General features: G+C 33.4%; 3 protein-coding genes across 13 annotated transcripts in view; 1 reads left to right on the top strand and 2 right to left on the bottom strand.

The window, feature by feature from the left end:
* Positions 1–5,579, bottom strand: part of LOC117122234 (intraflagellar transport protein 52 homolog) — a 9,072-nt gene extending 3,493 nt beyond the window's left edge. The window contains exons 1-9 of one of the 3 annotated variants that reach the window (XM_033267758.1): positions 5,439–5,579; positions 4,046–4,173; positions 3,820–3,907; positions 3,141–3,270; positions 2,143–2,287; positions 1,681–1,807; positions 1,267–1,422; positions 547–701; positions 12–99 (exon numbers count right to left, since the gene is read on the bottom strand). In XM_033267758.1, coding sequence (XP_033123649.1) covers positions 12–99; positions 547–701; positions 1,267–1,422; positions 1,681–1,807; positions 2,143–2,287; positions 3,141–3,270; positions 3,820–3,907; positions 4,046–4,173; positions 5,439–5,456 — 1,035 coding nt within the window. In that variant the 5' untranslated portion in view covers positions 5,457–5,579. Of the gene's footprint in view, positions 1–11; positions 100–546; positions 702–1,266; positions 1,423–1,680; positions 1,808–2,142; positions 2,288–3,140; positions 3,271–3,819; positions 3,908–4,045; positions 4,174–5,228; positions 5,259–5,438 lie in introns of those variants that run through there. The other 2 variants (XM_033267761.1, XM_033267759.1) reach the window with 2 other exon arrangements.
* LOC117122233 (protein LTV1 homolog) lies at positions 5,536–15,484 on the top strand. Its single transcript, XM_033267757.1, has 10 exons — positions 5,536–5,653; positions 6,274–6,414; positions 6,687–6,833; positions 7,232–7,322; positions 7,650–7,788; positions 8,444–8,648; positions 9,238–9,365; positions 10,811–10,994; positions 11,996–12,205; positions 14,156–15,484. Exons 1-10 carry the CDS (start codon positions 5,648–5,650, stop codon positions 14,267–14,269), a joined length of 1,365 nt encoding a protein of 454 aa, XP_033123648.1. The 5' UTR covers positions 5,536–5,647; the 3' UTR covers positions 14,270–15,484.
* LOC117122231 (stromal membrane-associated protein 1-like) overlaps positions 15,289–24,591 on the bottom strand; it is a 23,745-nt gene continuing 14,442 nt past the window's right edge. For 4 of the 9 annotated variants that reach the window (XM_033267750.1, XM_033267753.1, XM_033267752.1 and 1 more), the window contains 5 exons: positions 23,515–23,694; positions 22,144–22,442; positions 21,358–21,690; positions 18,741–18,794; positions 15,289–17,906 (listed from right to left, as the gene is read on the bottom strand). In XM_033267750.1, the coding sequence (XP_033123641.1) occupies positions 17,754–17,906; positions 18,741–18,794; positions 21,358–21,690; positions 22,144–22,442; positions 23,515–23,694 (1,019 nt within the window). In that variant the 3' untranslated portion in view covers positions 15,289–17,753. The remainder of the gene's footprint in view (positions 17,907–18,740; positions 18,795–21,357; positions 21,691–22,143; positions 22,443–23,514; positions 23,695–24,591) is intronic. The other 5 variants (XM_033267748.1, XM_033267751.1, XM_033267754.1 and 2 more) reach the window with 3 other exon arrangements.

The raw sequence follows: 24,591 nt of genomic DNA, 5'->3' as shown, positions 1-24,591 counted from the left end.
ATGAAACATACTGCTGGCTGTAGTGCAGGTAGAGGCACTTCAAAGCTTGGCTGGATCAACTTTAGCTGTCCATGTTTCACTTTCAACTGGTCGTAAGCTCTGGTTAAGACAGAAATACAGTAAAAAATATATTTCTTTGTAAATGAAAACACTATTAACAATTACTGTTATCCTTATTATTAAATATGCAATATTTATTTGTTGCTGCTGTGTTATCATCGTTGTCATCATTATTATAATTTACTGTAAAACGCTTTTTGTCGTTTTTGTATCATTTTTATCGTTATTATATTCGTCATCATCTTCATCTGCTGGCTGTCACTGTAATCATCGTTGCTGCCGCCATTATCGTAGCTGTCAGAATGGCTCTGTTCATGGCATTTTAGACTAAGAATTTCATTCAGCTATTTACACCTAATAAAATGGACATCCTAAGCTCTTAATCTTTTAATTGGCTGTAAAAGATGTCTCTTCTGACCATCATGCCTAAATGAAGGCACAAGATCAACTTTATTATTATATCTAAAATAACAGACAAGTACATACTTCAATACTTTAGGCACGACGGTTGTGTCTAGTTTAAAGAGTGTGTCGTCAAACAGGGCGTTAAAGTCCCTGGGCGTATCATCGTTCTCTTGCAGGCATGACCTAAGTCGTTCTGCTAGTTTTGCAGTGTCTGGTAGCATGTTGTAGTCATTAATCTAATAATAGTAGAATATACATTATATAACATTAAGTGTAAAGGTTCTGGCAGTGAAATTTGCAAAAGAATTTTATTAAAATCATCATCATTTTAGCATTTACATAACTTATTACCTTATTATCATCACTCCTTATACTGTACAATATTATCAACTTGTCTTATCACCAACAGCAAGTCATCATCTTATCATCAACATCACCTAACATCTTACCACTAACATCACCATCATCACATATTGTCATTAAGTGTATCTTGCATTTTTATGTAAATAATAATGATTTAAACTTCAATAATTCAATTGAAATAAATTATAAATAGTCATCTATCATCATTATCATCATTCCAAATTCTTAATTAATAACCAAAACAAGTAAAGTAATTATTGTATTAGTATTCAATTATTCCCTTTGGTAAATTAGAACTTTTTCAATCAGGTTTCTAAACTGCCAAAAGCACTACATTATGCATAATAATTTTTGACATTCTTTCGCCTTCAGTCATTCCACATCCCTATTCTCCAAACGTCATGTTTGTGTTTTTATTTTCTCTACAATCTACCGTACCTCTGGATCCTCAGCATCTATTGCATTCAGCGTGATTTCATCTGTGGTCAGCCATCGGAATATCACATCCATAATCTTACTATTCTCCTCCTTATCTAAGTACTGATCTTGAAACATGTGCACTGACCCAAGCACTGCAACTTTACCTTTAGAATACTGAAGGAATATAATTCGAGGTGTTAATTGAAAAATATTTACAGTCACATAACTCCTGGTTTTATCTGGAAACTGTAAAGTGAATAACCTAAATTAATCCTTCTAATTAGTACACCTCAAATTTAAAAACAACCTCCATCAAGTTATCAATCACACAATTTTTGCCAAACACACATAAACAATAATAAACTAGACTAGAACAAAAATTGTTTACAAAAAATCTATGCTAGTCAAACAGGCAATCATTTTTTTGCCTACCTTTGATGAGTGTAATGCACAGGTTGGTCTGTTGAGAGGAAAACAAACACTTCCGGTAGAGAGGACTGCTATTGCTGATTTGTCTACATTAAGAGTTGCTCCGTACGGATACAAATAGGTCAGTGCTCTGAGAGTAAAGAAAAACTAAGTAATTACCAAATTAACAAATTTGTGCACTTGTAAATCTGGGGCAATGCTACTGGCGCAGATGAGTTAATTAAAATATATATTAATGGCAATTTATGTCAGTGATCATTTTAACAATAATTAATGTACTGATACCAAGTTAGTTTACTTCTTAACAAGACTTGCAAGTTGCCTTGTACCTTTCCTAGTATTGTGCTCAAATTTCTTCACTCTTTTCTTCCCTCTGTTTACTCAAATTTCTGGCATTCTAGGGGTCAACTTTGCCCACCTGGACACACATTAAATTGCAATGTACTAGAACATTGGTAGACTTACTGAGCATGTGCAGATGAGTCCTCTTCGGACATGTTGGGTAATGTCTTTCCTGCTGCTATGCTGAATGCTCGGTTCAAGACACCATTGGATATCAATGCTTCCTTAGGGTGGAAGTATTTGTAATAAGATGTCCGTACAGCAGAGTCTAACAGAGACAAGCAGAGAACTGGTAATACAGTACAATAGTTTTCACCATGGCAACATAAATGGGAGCTTTTTTTTTTGACAACCCGCGAATAGAAATGAAAATATTAAATACCACCGCACGCAATTGTTTTCAACTTTAAACCTTTTTTGTTTATGCATAAACGCACATGCCAGCTTATTGCCGCAATATTGAGTTGACCCTTTCAGACAGAGCAAGCCAGAACCTGTTACTGCAAAATTGCGGTAATATTACTAGGGTGCGAGGTGGTCTAAATTAAGCCGGCATATTGGCGTATCAACCCTTTCAGACAGAAACCTGTGGTTACCACAACAGTGCAGTATTGCAGCCCTGTCTGAAAAGGGCTTAGGTGTAATTGGCAATATGTCTAGAAAGGGAAGACAGCAGTCCGTTTCAAAATAATGTAGTCAATGTCTTAGTGTAGAAATTTTATGGAAACCAAGCTTAAGTTATACCATTTCATACTTTTTAAAGAATATTAAAAATATAGATCCAAATATATTTTATATTGAATCCAAAAAATGATTTTCAATATAACAAATAAAAAAAATCATGTATAAGTTACATATTTAGATTTGTAGTGGTTTACACTGGTACAGTAGTAAAAAGCTACTTGGAATATGGCCTAGTCTTACCCAGTGAGCTGCATATGAGCTCCATATGAACAAGGCTTGGATTAGATAAAAATCCAATATAAAGAATTAAAGAACAGCTGATTTTAGGCAAGATAATTTTTCATGTTTGCCTTGGCATTAAAGAAGTAAGCATACTTTTGACACCATAATTCATTCTATTGTATTCTACTTGTTTATTGCATGAAATCATATCTTACCATTGTTTACCATAATTCCAAAGTATTCCAATAAGAAGTTTATGTTGGTATCAAATTTACTTTCTCCTCCTTCTCCCATCAACACCAGCAGACTTCCCCCATCTTCTACATATTTCTTGACTGCTTCAAACTGAGATGGAAAATATAAATATAAACAAATCAATATAAATATGTTAAATAACTATTTAGGTAATTTAATATTGTTAAGAGCTATTCATTTGAATTTGGAATAATAGTTTAACAATATTTAATTGTTTATTTATTCTTTGATATTCAAAAAGTACTAAATTACAAGCACAAATTGAACATTTGTAACCTTTAAAACAGGTTTTATTTCACGCAACCACAATTCAGGAGAATAAAAAATGGTCTTTTGTATTTGATTTTTTTTTTTTTTTTCAAACTGTTTGTTTTTTAGTCTGTTTATTACATTTATTGTAATATCAGTGACACTAACTTAACTTCATCTAAAAAAAGTTTGCTTTCTCCACCTAATTCCATTTTTTTTTGTCAAATCATTTGCTAATTCTGTGAATTGAATATTTCAACTTTGTAACCTTTTTAAATTGAAAATAAATGGTGCCTTTTGTTGTGTGCATGTGAACAATGTTCTTGAATACAGTTTAATTAATGGGGCAACATAAATGCTTACTATTGTTATTATTATTATTGTTTTTACCTCAGGTGCTGTAAATTTTTCTCTTGGACCTGCAATTATGAATACTTTACAATTGGCAAGCCTGTCTTCGGTGATTTCATCTTTCTGTCTGTAAAAGAGAGTATAAAAAATCATGAAATAAAAAAAAAAATAAAACAATTTAAAAATATCAAGAATTGGTTCAGGTTTAAGTCTGTCTATATAATAACTAGGTTTCTTTTTTTAAATGACAACAATGCAAGTTTACATTAGTATCTTCCAATTGGAGCGAAGTTTCTTGTTTAGGCTCTTGAAGCCATTATTTGGTGTGAAGATTTCTTTCTTGGATATGTTGAATACAACAGCTGTCCGTTGCCCTTTTTCGTCCATATTGTCCTGGGAAACAAAAAGCAATGCTTTTAGGTTAACTTTTCCAACAACCAGCCAAGTTCTTCATAACTGAGTTATGTACCAAGTCGTTCTTAAAGCCTCAAGACCATTTTAGTGTAAAATTAAAACATTTTTTATGGACTCACTTTATTCATGAATCACGATGTACAGACAGTACTTTCATGTGGAAAACTGATAAACAAACAAACAAACCATGCGCGGTGCATGGTGCGCGGTGGATTCTAATGTCATGCGTACAGGGCTTGCACATAGCCTAGGATAACTCTTTGCTACACTATAAACACTGCAGACGAATGGCAAATGATCTATTTATTGCATATTACTGTTATGCAGTTCGCAAATCATTGTTTATTAGTTTAAAAATCTTGATCTGTGAGTAACCTTGAAATCTGAGTTTTTGTTCATCCGTAGTAAAACTGGTAAATGGCAAATTATCCGTGAGTCTTACGGCCAATCTGTAAGTTGGCAACTATGCGATTGTTCTATTAATATTATAACTGTACAGTATGTGTTTGAGTTTTTATGGTTTTCATTTCACAAACAAGACAAGATAATGAGACATAGTATTTGCATGGAGCTGGTTATTTACTAGGGGTCCATTTTTTTTTTTAATATTAAATATTAAGGCAGTGGCTATTGTTACACCAGTTAAACAAGTTCCTAATTCTGATTTGACACTGTATGGGATAACATCAATTAGAATTAAGAATTGGTTTAAGATTGGTGTAACAATAGCCACTGCAGTCCTAGCCCAGCCGCCTAGCTAGGCCTATTTATTTAATTTAGGCCTAGGGGCCTAGCCTCTCTAAAATAGTAGGCTGAGGACCTTGGCCTTTCTTGTCAGAAAGTATTAATACTACCTAGGCCTATTAGTATTAATATATGAAATGATCAGCATTTATTATGTCAATTTGTCAATAACAACAGAGGATGGGCAGAGCGTTCCTAGCGAAGCACTCTGGTAACTAGGTACTAGCTGGCCTAACCTTACTAGCTAAGAAGGTCTATCCTAAGCTATGCAGGCTTATTCAGTCACTCACTCACTCTCACTGTCTGTCACAGAGTGTCCCTGTTCTGTTGTTTGTGTGGTAACTAGGGTGGTTAAAACCACATCTTTACTTAATTATACGTTAAGCAGTGGTTCAGGTTCAGAAAGAAACTATTTATTCATAAGTATCATATTCCATACGATATCTTTTAATTCAAAGTAATAATAAGTAAGTAAGTAACTAAGGAATTTCTAGGCCTACCTGTGAAATCGGCGCCATTTTATTATTTTTGATATTGGAATCTCAAAATAGACTTAGAATCCAGCCGCTTGATACATTGATGTCTTTCACTTTGCCTTTCATCATCCGCTCGAGTTGGTATTCGCTCGAATTTGCATGTTAGCTGCAGAGGCAGAGCGGTAAACACTGGTTATTTTTCTGATTCCGTTATATATTTTTTTCCATTAAATATGCCAGTAAGTTTTGATGGTGATTTCCGTGGTATTGCTGTAAATTGTTTTTGGAACTTAACTAAGTTTTGCAGTTTAGTAGTATAGAATAGGGCCTAGCCTAGGCCTACCTCTAGCTAGGTAGGCCATACACGTAACACAGCGGGAAGTGATAAAGACAAAAGTTAATGCCCAAACACGTGTCATGACATGGAGACATAAGGCCTAGGCCTAGCTAGCATTAGGCCACCGTATCGTACCTCTACTTTTATCCTAGGTATAAGATGTAAACATATTTTGATAGGTTTTGGTCAACGAGATTTTGATCACACAGTGAGTGATCATGTCTTTAAAATAGTGAGTATTTTTGTCAAGCATATTACTTTTAGTTTTACTATAATAATACTGGCAGTTGAATTTGCCTAAGTCGAATCCAAAATGGCACTGAAAAACTTAAGATTTAATTCGACTTTAAAAGATATAATTCAACTTACAGATTGTTAAGTAAAAAACAATGATTTGGCATGTAAAATAAGATCGAATTAGAAATTATTTGACTTTGGCAAAGTCGACTTAACCAAGTTTAACTGTATACTATTAATAGGCCTAGGCCTACTAGGCTATACTAATACTACTTTTCCTTTTAGGGAAAGAAGAAAAAGAAGTTTATCGACAAGAACAAATCAGTTAGTTTCCATTTAGTTCATCGCAGTCAAAAAGATCCACTTCAAGCTGATGAAGAAAGTTCCAAATTTGTTCTACTTCAAACTGAAAATCCAAATGACAAGGTAAGTATTTTCACACAGTAGTTGTGATTGTTAAAGAAATAATATACTAATACTGTACTCTAAACAATTATCTAGCATTTCTGGTACTTATGCTCACTACTGTATGTTTGTAAATATGTTATTCCTGATGATGACTAAATATTAAGTCGGAACGTTGAGTAAATATGGTATAAGCTTTTGAAGCATGCACTAATAGCATTATGCTATTGAACAAAATAAACATAATATACATAACATTATTACTGCAACAATCTGATGTTTCTCTTGTATAGTCAAAGGAGGATGTCAAACGTCAAAAGGAGGAAGAACGAAAATTTGGAGTGTTCTATGATGATGACTACAACTACCTACAACATTTAAAAGAGAGTAAGCCTCAAGTTGAATGGGTAGAAGTTTCAAAGCCAGGAGAAGATGTAGAGGTACTTTTGCCGTTCTTTCAATTCCTTTTCATTGTTTAATCAAATGCTTAAAAAACTGAATAACAACAAATTGTTCAGGAAAAAGAGCTTAAAAATGTACAATAATATAAAGCTATTGTATTAACACACAAATATTGATGTTGATGATGCTGATAATTATGTTGATCACAAAGATATGATAATACTAATGACAATGGCAGTGATGGTGATATACAGTAAGTAAAGAAATGACAAAGATGATGACAACAGTGACAATTTATGGCACCAGAAGCGACTGTCAGAATGACAATGATGACACTGGATGAAGGTGGTGATGATGGTGACTATGATCATTACAAAGAAGATGTTAGAGATGGTGTTCTTTAATGAATTTAGTATGTTTTGTGTTTTACTTTAAGATTTTGCCAAAACTCCAGTTGCCAGGGTCGGTGTTCCCCTCAAGGACGGAAGAAGATGTTGGATTATTGAATAAAGCAGCTCCAGTGCATGGTATGTTCATAAGCTATTACGGTTTTTTTCCTCAATGCCTAATAGACACACATTTCAATGGTCAACAACAAATGTAATTGTTATCTTTCAAAGATAAAAACAAAAGCAAGACAGTTAAAATGTTTATACAGCATTAGCCAGATGGGATTTTCCAAAATAAGTAAACTACCAGGTGGTTCTCTGTGGTAGTGTATAATCAAACATAAAATAAAAAATGGATATTTGCTTTAAAATATTTTCTATACAAAGCCAGCTCTTTCATTTGCAAAATATTTTAAGTGCCTGAAAAAAATGACTTTGTATGCTGACAGTTGAATCTTTTTGCAGGTCCACTGGTAGACTGGGATCCAGATATTGTAGCAGCTCTGGATGGAGATGCTGATTTTGATGATCCAGGCAATGAGCTTGATGACGATTTCATGCTGCAAGCTATGGCTGAGGGAGCCAATGACAACATGCATGATGAGTAATAATAACATTTATATTTATTGTCATTATTACTAGTTTCTGATAAATATTACATAAAAAATATACTTTTTTCACATCTTTATTTTACATAATTTTGACATAGTATAGAAATACATAGTGACTTTTTCTACCTCATCAATAATGACAATGGTATATCAATAAAAAAAAAAGTTGTTAAAAGTCAAGTATAGTAAACACCAAACTTGTGGTTTAAGTAGGACAAAAATTAACCAAGAAGGAGGAATATTTTTAGTTTTTTTATAAGCTTACTTAAAAATAAAGAGAATAGTACAATTTATAGAATCTGAATTACAAGTATGTTTCGGGTTTCTTAACTAAGAATGTTTTTGAATTTTCATAATTTTCATTGATGATGCAGATATTCTCTTTAGAAAAGCTGATCCTCAACTTTAATCTTTCTACCAAATTCCGAACTATTTCTAGCATCAAAAAAGAGAAATACTAATACTGTACTATAAACAATATTAAACATTACTTATTGCAAAATCATAGGCTAAATGCCTAAATCACAACTAATCTTAGTAGCTAATAGAGGTATAGGGATGATACTAAATTTTGAATATATACAAAATTGCGTATATCTTTTATTTTCCCTTCTTTAATCCCTCTCTTCCTTTCCCACACCAAACCAGGTCATCTGATGACGGTGGGTCTGAGGAAGTCGATGATGCTTCAGATGGGTGTTACATGGATGAGGAGGATGACAGTTTCGATGATGACGACCAATTCACGTTCAGATCGGTTGAGACAAAATCTCATTTCACAAATTACTCAATGTCATCATCTGTGATAAGACGAAATGAGGGTCTCACGTTTTTGGACGATAAATTTGAACAGGTAAAATATATCAGAAGCACTAAGTCAAGGATATGCCAAACAACGAACTTAATCACTTTTCTAAGTGGCAAATCCATTCTCAAGACAACATCAGACATACAAGATGCTCTACAAGTCTCTTTATGAGGCTTAGGAAGTGAGGTTGTTTTGGTCGTGGGAAAAAATCCTGTTCCAGTGACAGGAATTGAGGCCCAGGATCCTGAATTGGATAGCAAGCATCTTAACCACCAAGCTATTTAACTCCACTGCAATCCCTTTTACAATTCCTTCTAATCCCTTCATTATATCCCTTCTAAAATTACTAATCTGTTTAAAGCAAGCTGCATCACCTCTATGCGCTGCAGCAAAATGGCAATAAAATTGCAACAAAAAATCACTAAAACTGGTAATTATAATGTTTGATAAAGCGACCGCTTGAATGATGCTCCCATCTGGTCTCTTTGGATAATGCTATTTTTGATATTGCTGTACTATATAGAATGTTTTACATTCCTCAATTGTATTTTCTTGTATTTTGTTTCATTTTAATATATTAATTTAGGGGGTTTAAATTTAAGTATTTAACACAATTGTAACCCTACTTTTACAGATGTTTGAACAATATAATGATATGGAAATTGGTGCATTGGATCATGATGAAATGGAGGGACACATAGGAACAGATAGTGCCATTTTAAACCAAGTTTTAACAGAATTTGAAAAATCTCAGAAAAAGTGGTAAGTTTGATTGACAAGTTGTATTTAATTCCATTTATATAGCACCATGCATGAAATATATGTTGCTTCATCATGTAAGGTCAAACATATTTCTACTATTCAAAATGTGCATTTGCTGTTCTGTTGATTTCACATCAAGAACATTAAATTTTTTAGTTAGCCATTAGCCATAGTAGATTTCTCCTTATGTTGTATTACATTCCTGCAAGTATACCAATAATAGCTTGGCATCTACGCCATACACACAGTGGCTCCCCCTACCGGACAGGTCAAACCCCCATCGCACAAAGGCCCACGCCAAGCCAACACATGTCTGTCACAATCCGAGAGTGTCATTTCTGGCAATCCAGAGGTCCCTATTCTTAAAAAAATATCATCTCAGCCCCACTCCCCAGAAAATATATCCTAGAGCCAACACTGCATACACAGTTGTTTGTAGAAACAAAACAAAACACAGCCACAGTATTTAATCTCACTTTATTTAGCAACAATTCAAATACAATACAACATAGAAAAAAAACAATGACATACAATTTATAGAGAAAAATTGGCTGTTTAAACAGAGAATGGATGCAATGGATGACCCATAAAATCAACAAACGTTAATTTATTTCCAATGGGGTACAAAGCAGAACATCAGGGTGAATATATACTATAAAAAGGATGGTAGAATATTTATGCAGTGATACCATTAGAAATAAGGACTCTAATCACACTGTATCTTTGCATTTCAATTCTCTTGACCATGATATTAACGATATGCGCTTCCTTATAATACGCTCCAATTTCAAATCCACTAAGGACAGACGGTGCGAGGAAACCAAATGGATTCATCGCTTAAAAACCCATATTAACGGCCTTAACAAAGATAGGGGCATTGTTCACGACCTGTCTCTTATACACATCTACACTCTAACGAAGGTTGCAGGGACGGCCGAAATGTTTGTGCTCTAATAAAATATGTTTGTATAATTACCCAGCCTCTATTGTATAATTACTAAGCCCTTTGCAATGTGAATCAGTTACGCTGATGAAGTCCTTAGGATGAGGACGAAATATTCGTTATAATAAAATATATTTATGTTCCGAAACACGTCAATTCATCTTTTATTGTTTGTCTCCGACACACAGTATCTTTTATGCAGTGATAAATATAGATATTTAAAATGTAGATAAATCTAAACATTTCAAGGAAATTTTAAAATGTGAGTAGAAACACAATAAGGATTTCATTTCATTTATTATACCTCAGAGATATACAACAGGTTACACCTCAAAACATGCACAATAAAAGAAAAAAGTGAACACAAACAGGCAGAGACAGGATTCCTAAACAGTGAACCAAATCACTATTTGTTAGGTCTCCCATTGCACTGATTAGAGGATATAAGTTGTACAGGGATATCAGCAATGACTACTTACCATTTTGTAATGTCTGCTTCTAGTACTATAACAGATCTTGATGACTCAAGAGATAAAATCATTGATTGTGAATCAGGTTCAGATGAAGAGGATGACCTTGAGAAAGTTGTGGTGGAACCCCCGAAAGAGAAATGGGATTGCGAATCAATATTGAGCACCTACTCAAACTTGTACAACCATCCAAAAATGATTACAGAACCATCAAAAGTAAGATCTTGTTACAGTGTATACTTTTGCTTTTGAAAACATTCTATATGTACTTTTTTCTTTCCAACCAAGGCAAGCTTGACTTTTAGGATGGTCCTCATCTCTGCCTTGTTTTATGTATATGGACATGATGAATTAGATATCTGATGATTTGATAGTTTGATTTACCCTGGCAATCCTGCTTGGTTTGTGTTCAAATCTTGATCAAGACCAAGCAACCTCACACCTTTTCCATCCCAAGGCAGTGATGTAACACCAGGCAACAGCAGTGGCGATGAGGGTCACCTATCTTACTCAAACTGGGTTTTAAATTGCTGATACTGTGAAAACTATGAAACTGTCATTAGGAATATTAATATACTGCAGAAATATGTACAGCACTACAGTTTATTTTCTGTTAGAATATCCCTATTTATTTTAGAAAAATCTTCTCAAGCTACATCATTAACCCTTTCCAGTCTGCCCCATTACCATTACCTTAGGCTGTACCAAAGCTGAGAAATTACATCATTTACATTAAATGTCGGGTTTTTACTGAGCGCAGGCATTTTATTTGGTCTGAATACAGGAGGCCCTCTACAGAAATACTCCTACATCACTCTCAAACAATCCTATAGAGGGCAGCATAGCTATAAAAAAAATTATCACGAAATCTATACAGGGCGTACGTACGCCCCTCGCTATAAAGTATGGTCAAAGATGGCGTCGTCACGACGCCATACAACTGGAAAGGGTTAACATCAAGGGCTTTTGAAATGTAACACATTGATAGTAAAACATAGAAATGAACATTATACTAAAAATTACATTATACTATTTCTTGTATCAAGTAATATTTTCTATAGTTATATCATATCAAATAAAAATACTGTATAACCACTTAATAATTCTAAGAGATATCTTAAATATAAAAGTAACAAATGTGAGTTTCATAGGTAGGGCATGAAGCACATATTACTGTTAGATATGCTGATGAAGCCTTCATTAATTACCTAAAATAGAAACATAATGAGATCAAGCTATCAAAGAAGAGTGGAATGCCATTGGACGTACTGGATAAGAAAGGACCAACCAGGAAGCAGATAGAGAAGGAGATGATAATTGAGGAGCAGGTACCTACAACACAATCACTGCCAGCAAGGAAAAAGGGTCAGAAAGAGTCTGTGGAGGAAAAACGACAAAGAAAAGATGTAGTCAAGGCCGAACGAAAAGTAGGTTGACCTTTTAAAATAGAAGATAAATCATTTCAAAGGCTGAATCTGGCCCAGATAATGTTTTTTTTACCTGGTGTTCAAACTAGTAAAAGCCTACAGTTATTCAGTATTGGAACAGGTGCTGGGGCAGAGAATATTACTACATGAAAAAGATAAACCCAGCATGTTTTGGTCAGTTGGAGTTTAGATGGGATAGCCAGGCTTTGGAGGGGAAAAAATATTGTATGTTTACAACTGATTTCTTTAAGACACAAAAAGATTATTTAACGAAAAGTTAGGGATATGAACTTACAATTTTAGATATTTATAAGCTACACTGTCACAGATTACATGTTCTTAAATTTATTTCTGATATTTATCATAATTGAACTCCTCATAATTTGAATGATTACTTTTTAACTGTTGATCTATCTCATGGTAACTGATTTAACAACCTGTTTAATTTAGCCATTCCACAACCTTGTATTTCTTAGGGAAAGTTTGTATCGGATTTGAAGGGGCAAAATCATGGAATAAAATTTTGTAGTATTGCTTTATAAAACAATTTAAATATATTTTATTAGATGAATGCAACACAAATTAGCATGCTATATTTACTCATGAATTGTGATACTGCAATTAAAAAATTATAAAATAATAAACAGTTCAAATACCGTAAAATCCTTATTGAAGAAGAAAGCAAGATTTTTAAAATTTATTTCTTGACACTAATATCCTAATATCACTATTAACAATAAGTTCTACTGTCTTGTTTGCTTAAGTGTCAACGTAATTAATTTATGTCAATGACCACCGAATATTCTGTTAGCAGAATGGTTAAAATTAATAATATAATATTAAGTATATTCTTTTGTTATCTATATTATTATTACTGTTATTATTATTATTAATATTATTATTATTATTATTATTATTCTGGTGATAATAGTAATAATTAATTGTGTAATTTGTAAAGGTGGTTAAACTTGACTAGAGAAATCTATTTTCTAACCTTCTATTGCCAGTTGTGTATATTTTTTTTGTTTTTGGCAATAAAAAAGTTGAAATGGAAAAAAAAGATACAGATTTTTGGACATTTAAAAACTGTGGGAAAAGGTAGAAAAAATGGTGGTTATGCCCCTTTTTCCACTAGTTTTTTAATATTCAAAATCTGTCTCTCATTAAACCGATCCCAAGTTTTTCGTCAAATATGCTTATTGTGTCTTAAAAAAATCAGTTGTACAACGTATCAACAAATATTTTTCCTCCGGAGTGAGACTTTAATGTGTTTTTCCAATGTCTGCTAACTGTACACTAATCATAGGCCAGTACTGTATTGAGAAAAAGAACCTTTAAGATAAATCTCTAAGACAGATGCTGTATCTTGTTTTATTTTATTTTGCTGTATCTTGTTTTATATTATTTTGCTAAAGTTTTATCCACACTATCAAAGTTTATGTGAAAAATGTGTGTGATGGTGCCCATATGTGTGCATGATGATGTCATATTACTGTACATCCAAATATGGGCATATCACATTTATTTTTCACATAAAATTTGATAGTGGCTTTAAAGAGCTATAAAAAGTTGAAAATTGGTCGGGAGTAGGTTAAGTTAGCTGCCAATCCATGTGATTCCTTTGGTCTGTTTATTATTGTAAAGAACTACAGTATAAGGTTGATGTAGCAGTACAATATAATAATGCTTACAGTAGGTTGATAGACAGTATCATACCCCCTCTCAATTTTTGTGGCGATGAGGGTCCCCTATCCTAGTGAAACTGGGTTTTAAATTACTGATACTGTGAAAACTATTATTAATGTACTGTATTGGCAGGAATATATACAGTACTTGGGTTTAGATCCTTTTCTTTTTCTTTTGTGCCTGTCGATGGTCCATACATCAAAGCTTGATATTTCAAGTTGAAATTATTGTTGATTACTATATCTTTCTTGCTTATCATTTTAGGAAAGAAGACTTGCAAAGAAAGCCAATAAAATAGCTTTTAAAGAAGAAGAAAAACGGCAAGAAAAAATCATTTTAAATCTACAACAAAACTTGAAAGGTGTTAAAATGGTATGAATATAAAACTAATCAATTCACACAAGATAAAATATTACATTGGATGTGTGCAAAATGTTGCCGATTTCCTGAGATATTCCTACCAAGCGAATACAAACCTTGCTAAAAGTTGTTACAATTTGTGCGCAGTTAGTAAAGAAATATGCGATGCCACAGAGTGAATATAAGCTGCACATTGTAAGCATGCACACAGGTCCTTCTAAATATCTCAGGAGTGTTACAGGCTTCTGTGATATAAGGTATGTTTACATGGACATGGATTTCGCTTTATAACGCAAGGGAAAGGCGTAACATAAATACCCAGTACCAGTACCATAATAGGCATTCACCTGGCACAGTTTAGTGAGGGAATGTGTGACTTTCCTCTTGTGAATCGGCGGTTGTAAGGCACATGGTCGTGATATTTATATTCCTATGAGGACTTTAATCAAGAGAAGGGGTGCAACCTTTGTAAGGTGGACGTGGATATTGTAACATCATTGCTTTGTCATTTGTTATTGGCTGTCGTACAGAAGGTTGGTCTAGGTTGATAGCAGTCAAAGCAGTAAACATCCCGACCTGATATATGTTGCCAGTTGGAATAGTGTGTGCTTGGTCACTATTAACCAACTCTACACAGGCCGATAAAGCTTAGTTGAGAGCCTCGCATGGAAATATCGGCCTTCAGTGAGAATAATCATAGTAGAAGTTGTTTTCAGCTTATCAAATGTGTATAATGTAATAACATTTCTATTCAATTCAGAACATTATCAACCAATTGAGGATAGTGAATGAAAAGTAAAAAAATATATATATATATTATATAATAGGCATGGCTTTTATTTTAATGTCACTGTTTGTAGATGAAAAATAAAACAATATTTCATATGGATTACTGTAATTAATTCTGGCCAGCATTCACATAATGTGTCAAGCCAAGTTTAGTTTTTCCAAGGAAACAGCAGCCATATTTCGAGGCCTTTTGCTAACAGTTTACAAATAAACCAAACAGAAACAAACTAAGACTCATTATATTTCAACTTTTGTTTATTTCTATAATATACTGCTGCTTGTCTTTTTGACACAGGCTGACATACTTTTACAACACAATCAAATAAATGGTACAGTAGTTATAATATTCACATAAAAGCATCCTTATGTTATTTAAACATTTTTCACAGAATATTAACTAAAATAAAGTGACACCAAATTTTAAATTTACATCCAAGACACAATTTGTGACCTGTTATCACATTTCAGATAATGGATGGACCACTGATAACATTTTAAGCCCAGAGAAATACCCCCAAAATTTCTAACCCAATGACCCTTTATTAGTAATCCTTCTGTTAACATTACGAGCCCATGTTTCTTTTTTATTTGTCTGCAACCTGCAGATAGTGCTTAAAATTGGTGCAAGTCAGCCACTGATCATAGCCACAGATTACATTCATTTGTCAAAGTGTATTAATAGGATGTAATCTGTAACCTATTTTAAAGGTAAAGTTAATATTAGAATAGGGTATAGAATTATTCTATCATTTACAGGTAGGTATAATACTCAATTCGAAAGCTATACAGATGGAATTGATACAGTCAAAAAATAAAGGTAGAGCGGTGTCAAATGGAATGCATTTTCCAAGATTAGAAAAACATTTGAAAAAGACAACATCAACCAATAATTCTGTACAAACGTAAACATATTTACAAATTTCAACTGTTTCTAGGTATAGTCTACCATGAATAAATCTAACATTTGTTGCCAATTTAAAGATTGGTTAAAGATTACACATTTACAAATCAGGCCTTGCAGGTTGTCTACAAGATTTCAAAGATTAGTATTCCAAGCACACCTAAGGACATTCACTATACAATTGCAATTACAGTATACATTTTTATAATTTGCATATCAAAGAACAATGTTGAAACATGTGCAATTTTCCTATACAAACATTCGTATTTCTGATTTTAAAGGCCCTATGCATTCCTGGTGATTCTGTTTATCTTGCAAATATCTGCTGCACCAGTACCTGTGGGGGAAACAGCAAGGTGGGAGAGGCAGCTACTTAAGCCCAATCCAATAGGCCAACCCCCTGTCAGCCACATCTGCTAAAATATCTCAGAACATCTTAAAATGGCCCAAAATTGCTTATTTACTTTTAGGCACGAAGGCCCGTGGCACCTGGGCTCCCACTAGGACTTATCCATTGACCCCATTTAGATTCTATCGGAAATCATCAGAGCCCCTGGTCTTACAGCTTAGCATCAGGTTACTTCTGTTGCCACCACTGATCACTAGCAACATTTGTGAATGTGTGCTATCAACATGTAATGCAAAATAACTATACAAGTTGGGATAATAAATCCTTTCACCCCAAAACACATCACAGTTAGGAATAGCAATAAAAGTGATTAACTGTGTCAATAACTAGTGAAATGTGACCACTAAATGCCAAGTTAGCTTTAGAATCTTAAAACGCTTAAATGGTGGGATTCCATTACACAATGAGGAGATAGCTTTGATCAAGTTTTAGCTCTAGAACTAAGCTTTAAAGATTCCAACCACTATTATATTCTCAGCTGTATACACTAACTTAATAATTTGTTCCACATAAGTACTAAAATAGAATGCCAGGTTTTGTACATTTTAAGCTATCATACATATTTATCCAGTTATTTTTTAGGCTATTTTAAACACAAGCACAATATATTTATATAAATTTATCTTATGTGTTGTCTAAATAAAATCAAAATTTAACCTTTTAATAAGTTTTCAAATAAGTTTCTGAATCCAGTTAGTTATCCAATGCTACCTAGACACTGAATTTTCACATGCAAAACATGAAACAATCCTAAAACTTAAACCTAACAAATTAACAATATATATTCTATAATTATTGTTTTTTAGCAAATGTAATTTTTTTTAACCAAAATATATACTGTAATTTCAGGAAAGAAAATTGCTTAAAATTTAAGATATAAAAGAATCATTTAAATCCAAAGGAATATATAGGTTTATACTATCTTTATGGAATAGAGAAAAAAATATTGTACTTTGAATTTAGACATAATCAAAGAATTACCTAACATTGCTTACTCGGCTCAAGATGAGATTTCAGGCTTTTTAGAGGGAAGCAGACATATCAGTCTGCAGTGATTCTTATCCTTGTGTTTATATCCATACAAATTGATATACTTTTTACTCTACCAAACACTGATTATTCAAGTTACAAAGTGTTTTTTTAAAATTTTTTTTTATTTATTTGATAACTCTTATTGTATTAGGTATGCAAGCAGCCCACGTTCAGTGGTCAACAAAGGCATACAGCAGTGGCTACAAGCAGTATCACTGCCAATCAAGGATGAACAAATCTTGATTTTCATATTTTCAACAGGCTTGGATGAATGAGGGCTAAAAATGAATTATAATATCAATTTGAGAGGTTAATACCTATCTTGACTGTGAAAATACAATTGATTTTGTTTGACAATAATAGTTATCTATTTATTTCCATAGATTTGTGCTGAGTGTCTGCCCTGTAGTCTGCCCCCATGTATGGCTACCCCCACCAGCAGCAGCTGGGATACCTGGCTGCACCCAATTTCCTTGTGCTTGCCCATTGGCATTGATGCCCATATTCTGTAGCTGTTGTTGTACCTGTAACAGTTAAAAGAAATATAAGTAAAGCAAGTTCTTCTTAGATACAATTCTTGTCCACTTACCCAAATACTGTATTTAAGTATGGTATGCTTCAGCGTGGCATTTATACAATAGATAGTTTTATTATTATTAAAGTGTTAAAAAGCAACCATGTGTTGGGTATAGGTCTGTCTGTCAACTTTGTTTTAACATTATAGTACATATGAATTTGCATTTGATATTTGCATTATGAATTCTGTAATAGAATAATTTAAGGCATATTGTCATATGATTAAACAATGTGACATCTATTCCACAGTTGTTCAAGAGCAGTACTTATTATTAGAACATTTGAAGTAACAACTGTGTTTTAAAACACAACAGAAACACAAACAAGGAACAGGTGATATGCTTATTTTAGCAGAAATTTGTGGATTCCAGGGTTGACAAATGTTAGCTAAAATAACACACAGTATCACTGTTAAAATATATTAGTAGCGTAGTAGTACAATGTTAAGTTTCATTCAATCAACATGTTACTATCAGCAAACCGAGGTATAAGCTGTGGAGGATGTTATGAAAGCAGGCATAACAAGGTATAGGTGCCTGGTAAAATTACAAGATGCAATTATGCAACACTCATTAGGCCGTTTCACATTTGCGGTAAATTGTTGTAAGAACATTGGTCTGTTGCTCTTACATGGACATGCTGTAGTACAGGGCACCTGCTAAACTTTACTAGTATTTACCCGTGAAATATTTTGTCTTGTGTCAATCAGGTATTTGTTGTAAATAAAAAAATGATTACAAATTTTGTTGCAGTTATCAACGTCTTAGAAAAGTATATTATACCTGTTGCAGTTGTTGAAACTGCTGAGCCTGTCTCATTTGTTGTGCCTGGTAGCTCTAAACACAAAAAGACAATTAATAGTTATAAACATGCCAGTGTCACAGGGATTTTGGCCTCCTGCGAATTTGGTCCCCAACCACATCAAGTTTAATCCCAATTTTGGGTTTATAAAAATGAAATGTTTAAAAAAAAGTAAAAGCTTGCTGACAGGGATTAGGAAGAGAGTATCTGGAAATGTCAAAAATCACATTCAATGTTCATTGTAGAATTATTTTAATTAATAAATAATTTCAAATATTTTTTTTTTAGCATTTTGTACACAACCTAAACAGATAGGGGTTATAGTAATATTTTGCATTACATAGCAATATATACAACCAACATTCACAAAAAGCATGGTGGTGAGCAAGATAAACATGCAAGCACTGTTAACTAAAATTAGAAATAAAATCAAGCTACATGCAATTAATTTGATAAAGCTCATTCTCATACAAACACAGTGAATATGAAACAGAAAGCAGTACAGTATTAGTCTTTGTATATAAAATAGGCCAAGAAGGATGCAACTATTTTCAAACCATTATATAACACACACTTGTTGTCATTCATACAAATACAAAACAAGGATCATAACATTCTTTTTTTTTTTTTTTGTTAAGTTTGAATAATGAAGACCATTTGTTCTGGGTTGCTGATTTTTTTTTTTTTGTGTAATTTCATTATTGATCTAATTTAATACCATAATTGATATTTTATGCAAGATGGTTTAGAGTGTTTATTTATGTAAAAGTTCCTCTTCAAAAATCCTGTCTTTACATTTCCAATGCCTGAGATACATAAGGGCTTACATTATTATTTTGATCTCTCTTACATGTGCTTTAAAGACTAGTGCTGTTTCAAATTTGCGAAGAAACATAAGAAACTGCTTCTAATCAAACTAAAATTCACAATGACGCTCCAATTGCACAGTTAGTTATGCAACCTGCATATGAGGATTGTGTACAACTATGTACATCTAATTGTGTACAACTGTATTTAATTTGATGACAGATGATATATATCATATTGCATCTTTGCCAATGTCGCACACACCATCACCACCATCACTATCCTCTTATGTTTGAAACTTGCAAGGCCCTAAATATGCTGTGAAAATGTTATGCAATTTGAATTTTTTTTTTTATATTAACTGGTTCTGCTCAAAGACCAAAGATATGTCAAGCAGTGAACTTAATCACTATTCTCAGTAACATATTCCTTCACAAGACAAACATAAAAACAAGAAGTTCTACATAACTAAGTCTCATTATAATAAACAAAACTAACATATGATCAGTATTAAAAAATGTATGTACTGTACTTGCTATCTCTGTTTGGTATGAATGTGACGGTTATTTTACAATCGATCATCTTAGTGGTCAATTAATCTCATATTTTTCCATTATAACCAATTACAGGAAGTTTTAATGAGATAAATAAATTCAATTGTACCATAGCAACTGGGTATAAAATGCTGCCTGATTGGTCAATTAGTTTTATTGATCATTCTTCCATCATTACCTTCCTAAGATGTAATCAGATTCTAATGAAATATCATGTGTTGCTAAGACTATGCATCAACAATATGTAGGCTACCATCCCTGGTGGCTAGGTTTTGAGCTAACAACTAAGTGACTGAACAACTACAGTAGTACCACAAACATAACAGTTCCTCTAACAAATATTTAAACAAATGCATGAATCATCGGCAATGAAACTCTTAGAGTCAGTACAATGGATAATGAGTAACAGTTATGAATTAACAAACAGAAATTAACAATTGCAAAACCAAAAATCCCACAACAAAATATACATGAAACAGAAAGATAGTAGAATCACAAGATGTCTTGAAACCAGAATAGTAAAATAAAAAAGTCCTATATCAAAAGTAAATAACTTCAAGTCAAATGTTCTAAATATTATGAAAAAAAAATCTAAAGATAAGAAAACTGGACACATGCAATCAACATCCTGATGACTTTACTGTAATAATGACACAATTAATTATTGTTATGTAGGAAAGGAAATGTATGTTCTGCACATTTTTTTAGTAATCATGTTTCAACGATGCACTTTTACATAATGAAAGAATAAAAACACCCCAAAATGTTGGTGCCATCTATCACAGTGGCAGATCCAGGAATTTGAAGTAGGAGAAATGGGAAGGAAGATGCTTTCACAAACCAAGGTTCTTAAACCACCTCAGCCCGACAATAGTTGAGGCTGATGTAAGTAAATCTATGAGTTATAGCACCTTTTGCACCTCTAGATGACCAGAAATGGCACTCTCAGAATATCATTTTCTTTTTTTCTCCTTTTTTAAAATAATTTTGGGAAAAAAAATGGGGGGGGGGAAGCGGGTTCCAGTGGGGGGGCCCCCCACTTGAACCCGCCACTGTATCAGTTATATTAATCAAAAATATAAAAATAAAAGTTAATCAATTAATTTAGATAGGACTCAACATTTCAGTTACAGGTAATGGATGGTAACTACAATCTTGACTTGGTACCTTTAACAAAACATGATCTCAAAATAATTTAAAAATGTAAATTTTAATGCAAGATAAAAAAAAAATGTACCATTCCACTGGTGGCAGGCTGACTCTGCTGTTGCTGACTTGAACCTAAATACTGTTGTTGAAAATGTTGCTGTATCATTTGTTGCTGTGGATACTGTAACTGTGTGTTTTGTGTTGCCATCTTTTGTTGAAAGAGTGGCATTTGGTGTTGCTGGCTTTGTGTCTCTGTATGATTGACATACTGCATGTTTTGTTGAAATTGTTGCCCAGTTTGTGTATGAAATTGCTGTGTTTGTTGGAATTGTTGCCCTGTCTGTGTTGGAAACTGTTGTTCTTGTTGATATTGTTTGTTTTGTTGCTGGAACTGCTGGCCTGTTGGTTGTACTTGGTACTGCTGTAGTTGACAATAAAAACAACGATTCTGTACTTAGAATGTGTAACTTATAACAATAAAATTGAATTAATATAAATGTCTATCTTACACAACAAATTTCATCATTCCTGATGATGACCATAATGTTGAAATATTGAATATTGACACGATGACATGCATTTCGATACTTGGAGTATGTATTATACTATCTTAATTTCAATTAAATAAATAAATATATTTTACAATAATAATGGAATGAGTTGTTAAGATTAAAGACATGTATTATACAAAAATATTATACACAGCTTAAACATACAGTTATGTTAATTGTGTGGCTATGATTATTAATACTATACAGTAGTAAGTTTGGGTGAACATAGAGCATTAACACTGCAAAGCTAAATATAGAAGGGATAATACAAGCTATATTTCACAGCATAAAATCATTCATACACCTGCCTATTATTCTCTCACCTGTTGTAAATACAGCTGTGAATTTTGTGGTCCTCCATACATTTGGCCCATCATACCTTGGTTTGGCATCATTGCATGACCGGTCATCATGCTCTGGTTCTGAACTATTCCTTGCTTACCCATCATGGGGGTGCTGTTCATCACCATTGGTTGGGTGTTCATCCCGGTGGCTGTAGGTGTTGCCTGCACAGGATAACCAGACATCCCTCCATTACCCATCATCCCTTGCTGTGGATGTGTTCCATTTACCATAAATTGCTGCGGCTGCTGCTGTTGCTGTTGTGGTATATATACTCCACCTATAAATGTAAAAGGAAATCAGTTAGATGATCTATGAAATGTAGTAAGAGCAAATGCGCTGACACGATCTGTCGTCACCTTGGATCTGTGTGTCTTTGATGATAAACCGTGATGGGCTGCATCGCACGATGCTGTCTGAGGGCCGTTTCTGCTGCGCAAAAAAACATGTGTTTTTAAACGGTCATTAAAAAAACGCATGTTTTTTCCCCAGTAGAAACAGGCCACAAAACAAAAACACGGTTAGGAATGCATTCTAAAAGTGTGTGTTTTTACACGCATTTGTTATAATGTTCGCGTTCAGAAAACGCGTGTTTTGTGGTACAATTTTCAGCTGCAACGCAATACCGTGTTAGGCATGACCTGTCAGTGAAAAATTCACTATGTAAAATTGAAAAACAAAGTTGTCTTATATCATGTTTGTCTTTTGTGCGGATCGTCTGTAACACAAACTTACTACTGCAATGAAGCTACTAAAATGGTAGTAGGCTTATGAATGAATGCAATTTTAAATACGGGGAAATAAGATTTCAATGAACATTTAAAATCTCATAAAATGGTATTTTTTGGAAGATTAGCCCTGCATTTTGCACTGTTTTTAGCGAGCTAGATGCAGTATTCAGACCATAAAAAGCAGCAGAAAGTATGAATTTCTGACGGTGAAATTGTGGGGTGGGGGGTCATTTTATAGGCCTGACATACAAAACTTGGCTGAAAATCTTCTCAAACACCTTATACACAAAAATATACGGTATACAAGACTAGCATAATAAATTATAAATATTATCCTACATATTCTCACATTAGTCCAAACAAAATACCTGTGCCTTTGTATATTGTATTTTGTTACTTTTGTTCAAATTATTTGTAAAATTATGTAGGTCATAATAACATTTTATTTCAGCTTATTTCTATTTGCACACACGACCAATATAAGTACAGGTATCTTACTTTGCCTTGTGGGAACTACATTGTTATCTCCTATATCAATCAACAAAAATGTCAATATTATTATCTAATTATCAGTATTGTGATACCAAGTACACTGTATTTCAAAGTAATTTACTTCTATACCTGGAACATTATAAAATGGCTGCTGTTGTGTAGAGCCCGAGTCAAAGAGAGCCATAATGGAATCCTTAGTTTTCTGTGCAGCTTTGCCAGATGTGGAATTGGCATCATCTCCCAATAGATTATCCTCATTGCTTGCTACATTACTGGTGGTCTGGGAAACAGGTTTAGGCTGGGGATTATCTGTTGGGATGAAGTCACACATGGGATTTAAACAGAAACCATTTGCATTGCACTTCACCTTTGAACTGTTACATATGCTCAAGAGATTTGGCTTGTAATTTTTACTTATTTTTATAACATTTTCCTTGATGACCAGCTATAAAAAAATACCAAACAATATATAAAGTTAGTGTCAGTACTAAAAAGTGAAGTTGTTTTTAATTGAGCAAAAAAATCATGCCGTCACAGGATTTGAACCAAAGTATCTGTGCTGGAGGGTAAGTACCTTAACCACTGAACCATACAGTAGCTGCATTAGCTTTCGATAAGCACTGAATTACAGCCAATCACATGCTGAAAGGCTGAGGATGTGTGCTTTTTCTATATAGAATACATGTGTGATTGAAATTTACATGCCCTCATTTTCAATTCCATTCCAACCTTAATAGATTTAATATTTAACCTTTGGTAGCCTTTACAGCTCCACAACTGTAGCAACTGCTGTGTTTGCCAAAAAGGCTGACAATCCAGCTATACTGTACCAATGATTACCTTATTTACTAGCATTCACACCATTTCATCAAAGAAATAAATAACAAAATCATGGTTATTACTATTTTAGATAGCTTAAGATAAGCTCAAAGAAGATAGAATAAGGTGAAAAAAGTGAATATTAAAGTTAATGCGAAAAAAGAATGACGTAAATGAGTGACTGATGAAAAATAAAACAAAGAATTGTTATTGCAGATAGAGTTGAATTGATGCAGTATATTTACGCATCAGGCAGTTTCAGGTAGTAATGTTCTTTGGCAATGATTTTTTTTTTACTTTCTTGTGACATATTTTGATTAAATGTTTAGAAACGGGAGACATGATTTGTTCAACTTGTGGTTTAGAACACACTTCCCCTGCTGGCGT

Source organism: Anneissia japonica, unplaced genomic scaffold, assembly GCF_011630105.1.
Source record: "Anneissia japonica isolate Jap-2015-1 unplaced genomic scaffold, ASM1163010v1 scaffold287708_len1499824_cov190, whole genome shotgun sequence".
Classification (NCBI taxonomy): domain Eukaryota; kingdom Metazoa; phylum Echinodermata; class Crinoidea; order Comatulida; family Comatulidae; genus Anneissia; species Anneissia japonica.
This window is presented reverse-complemented; position numbering and strand designations above follow the sequence as displayed.

Bases quoted from the DNA above. Each gene is read 5' to 3' on its own strand.
- LOC117122233 (XM_033267757.1), top strand. The intron at 9,366-10,810 runs GTAAGTTTGATT...GTCTGCTTCTAG, and splicing joins GAAAAATCTCAGAAAAAGTG to TACTATAACAGATCTTGATG. The intron at 10,995-11,995 runs GTAAGATCTTGT...TACCTAAAATAG, and splicing joins TGATTACAGAACCATCAAAA to AAACATAATGAGATCAAGCT.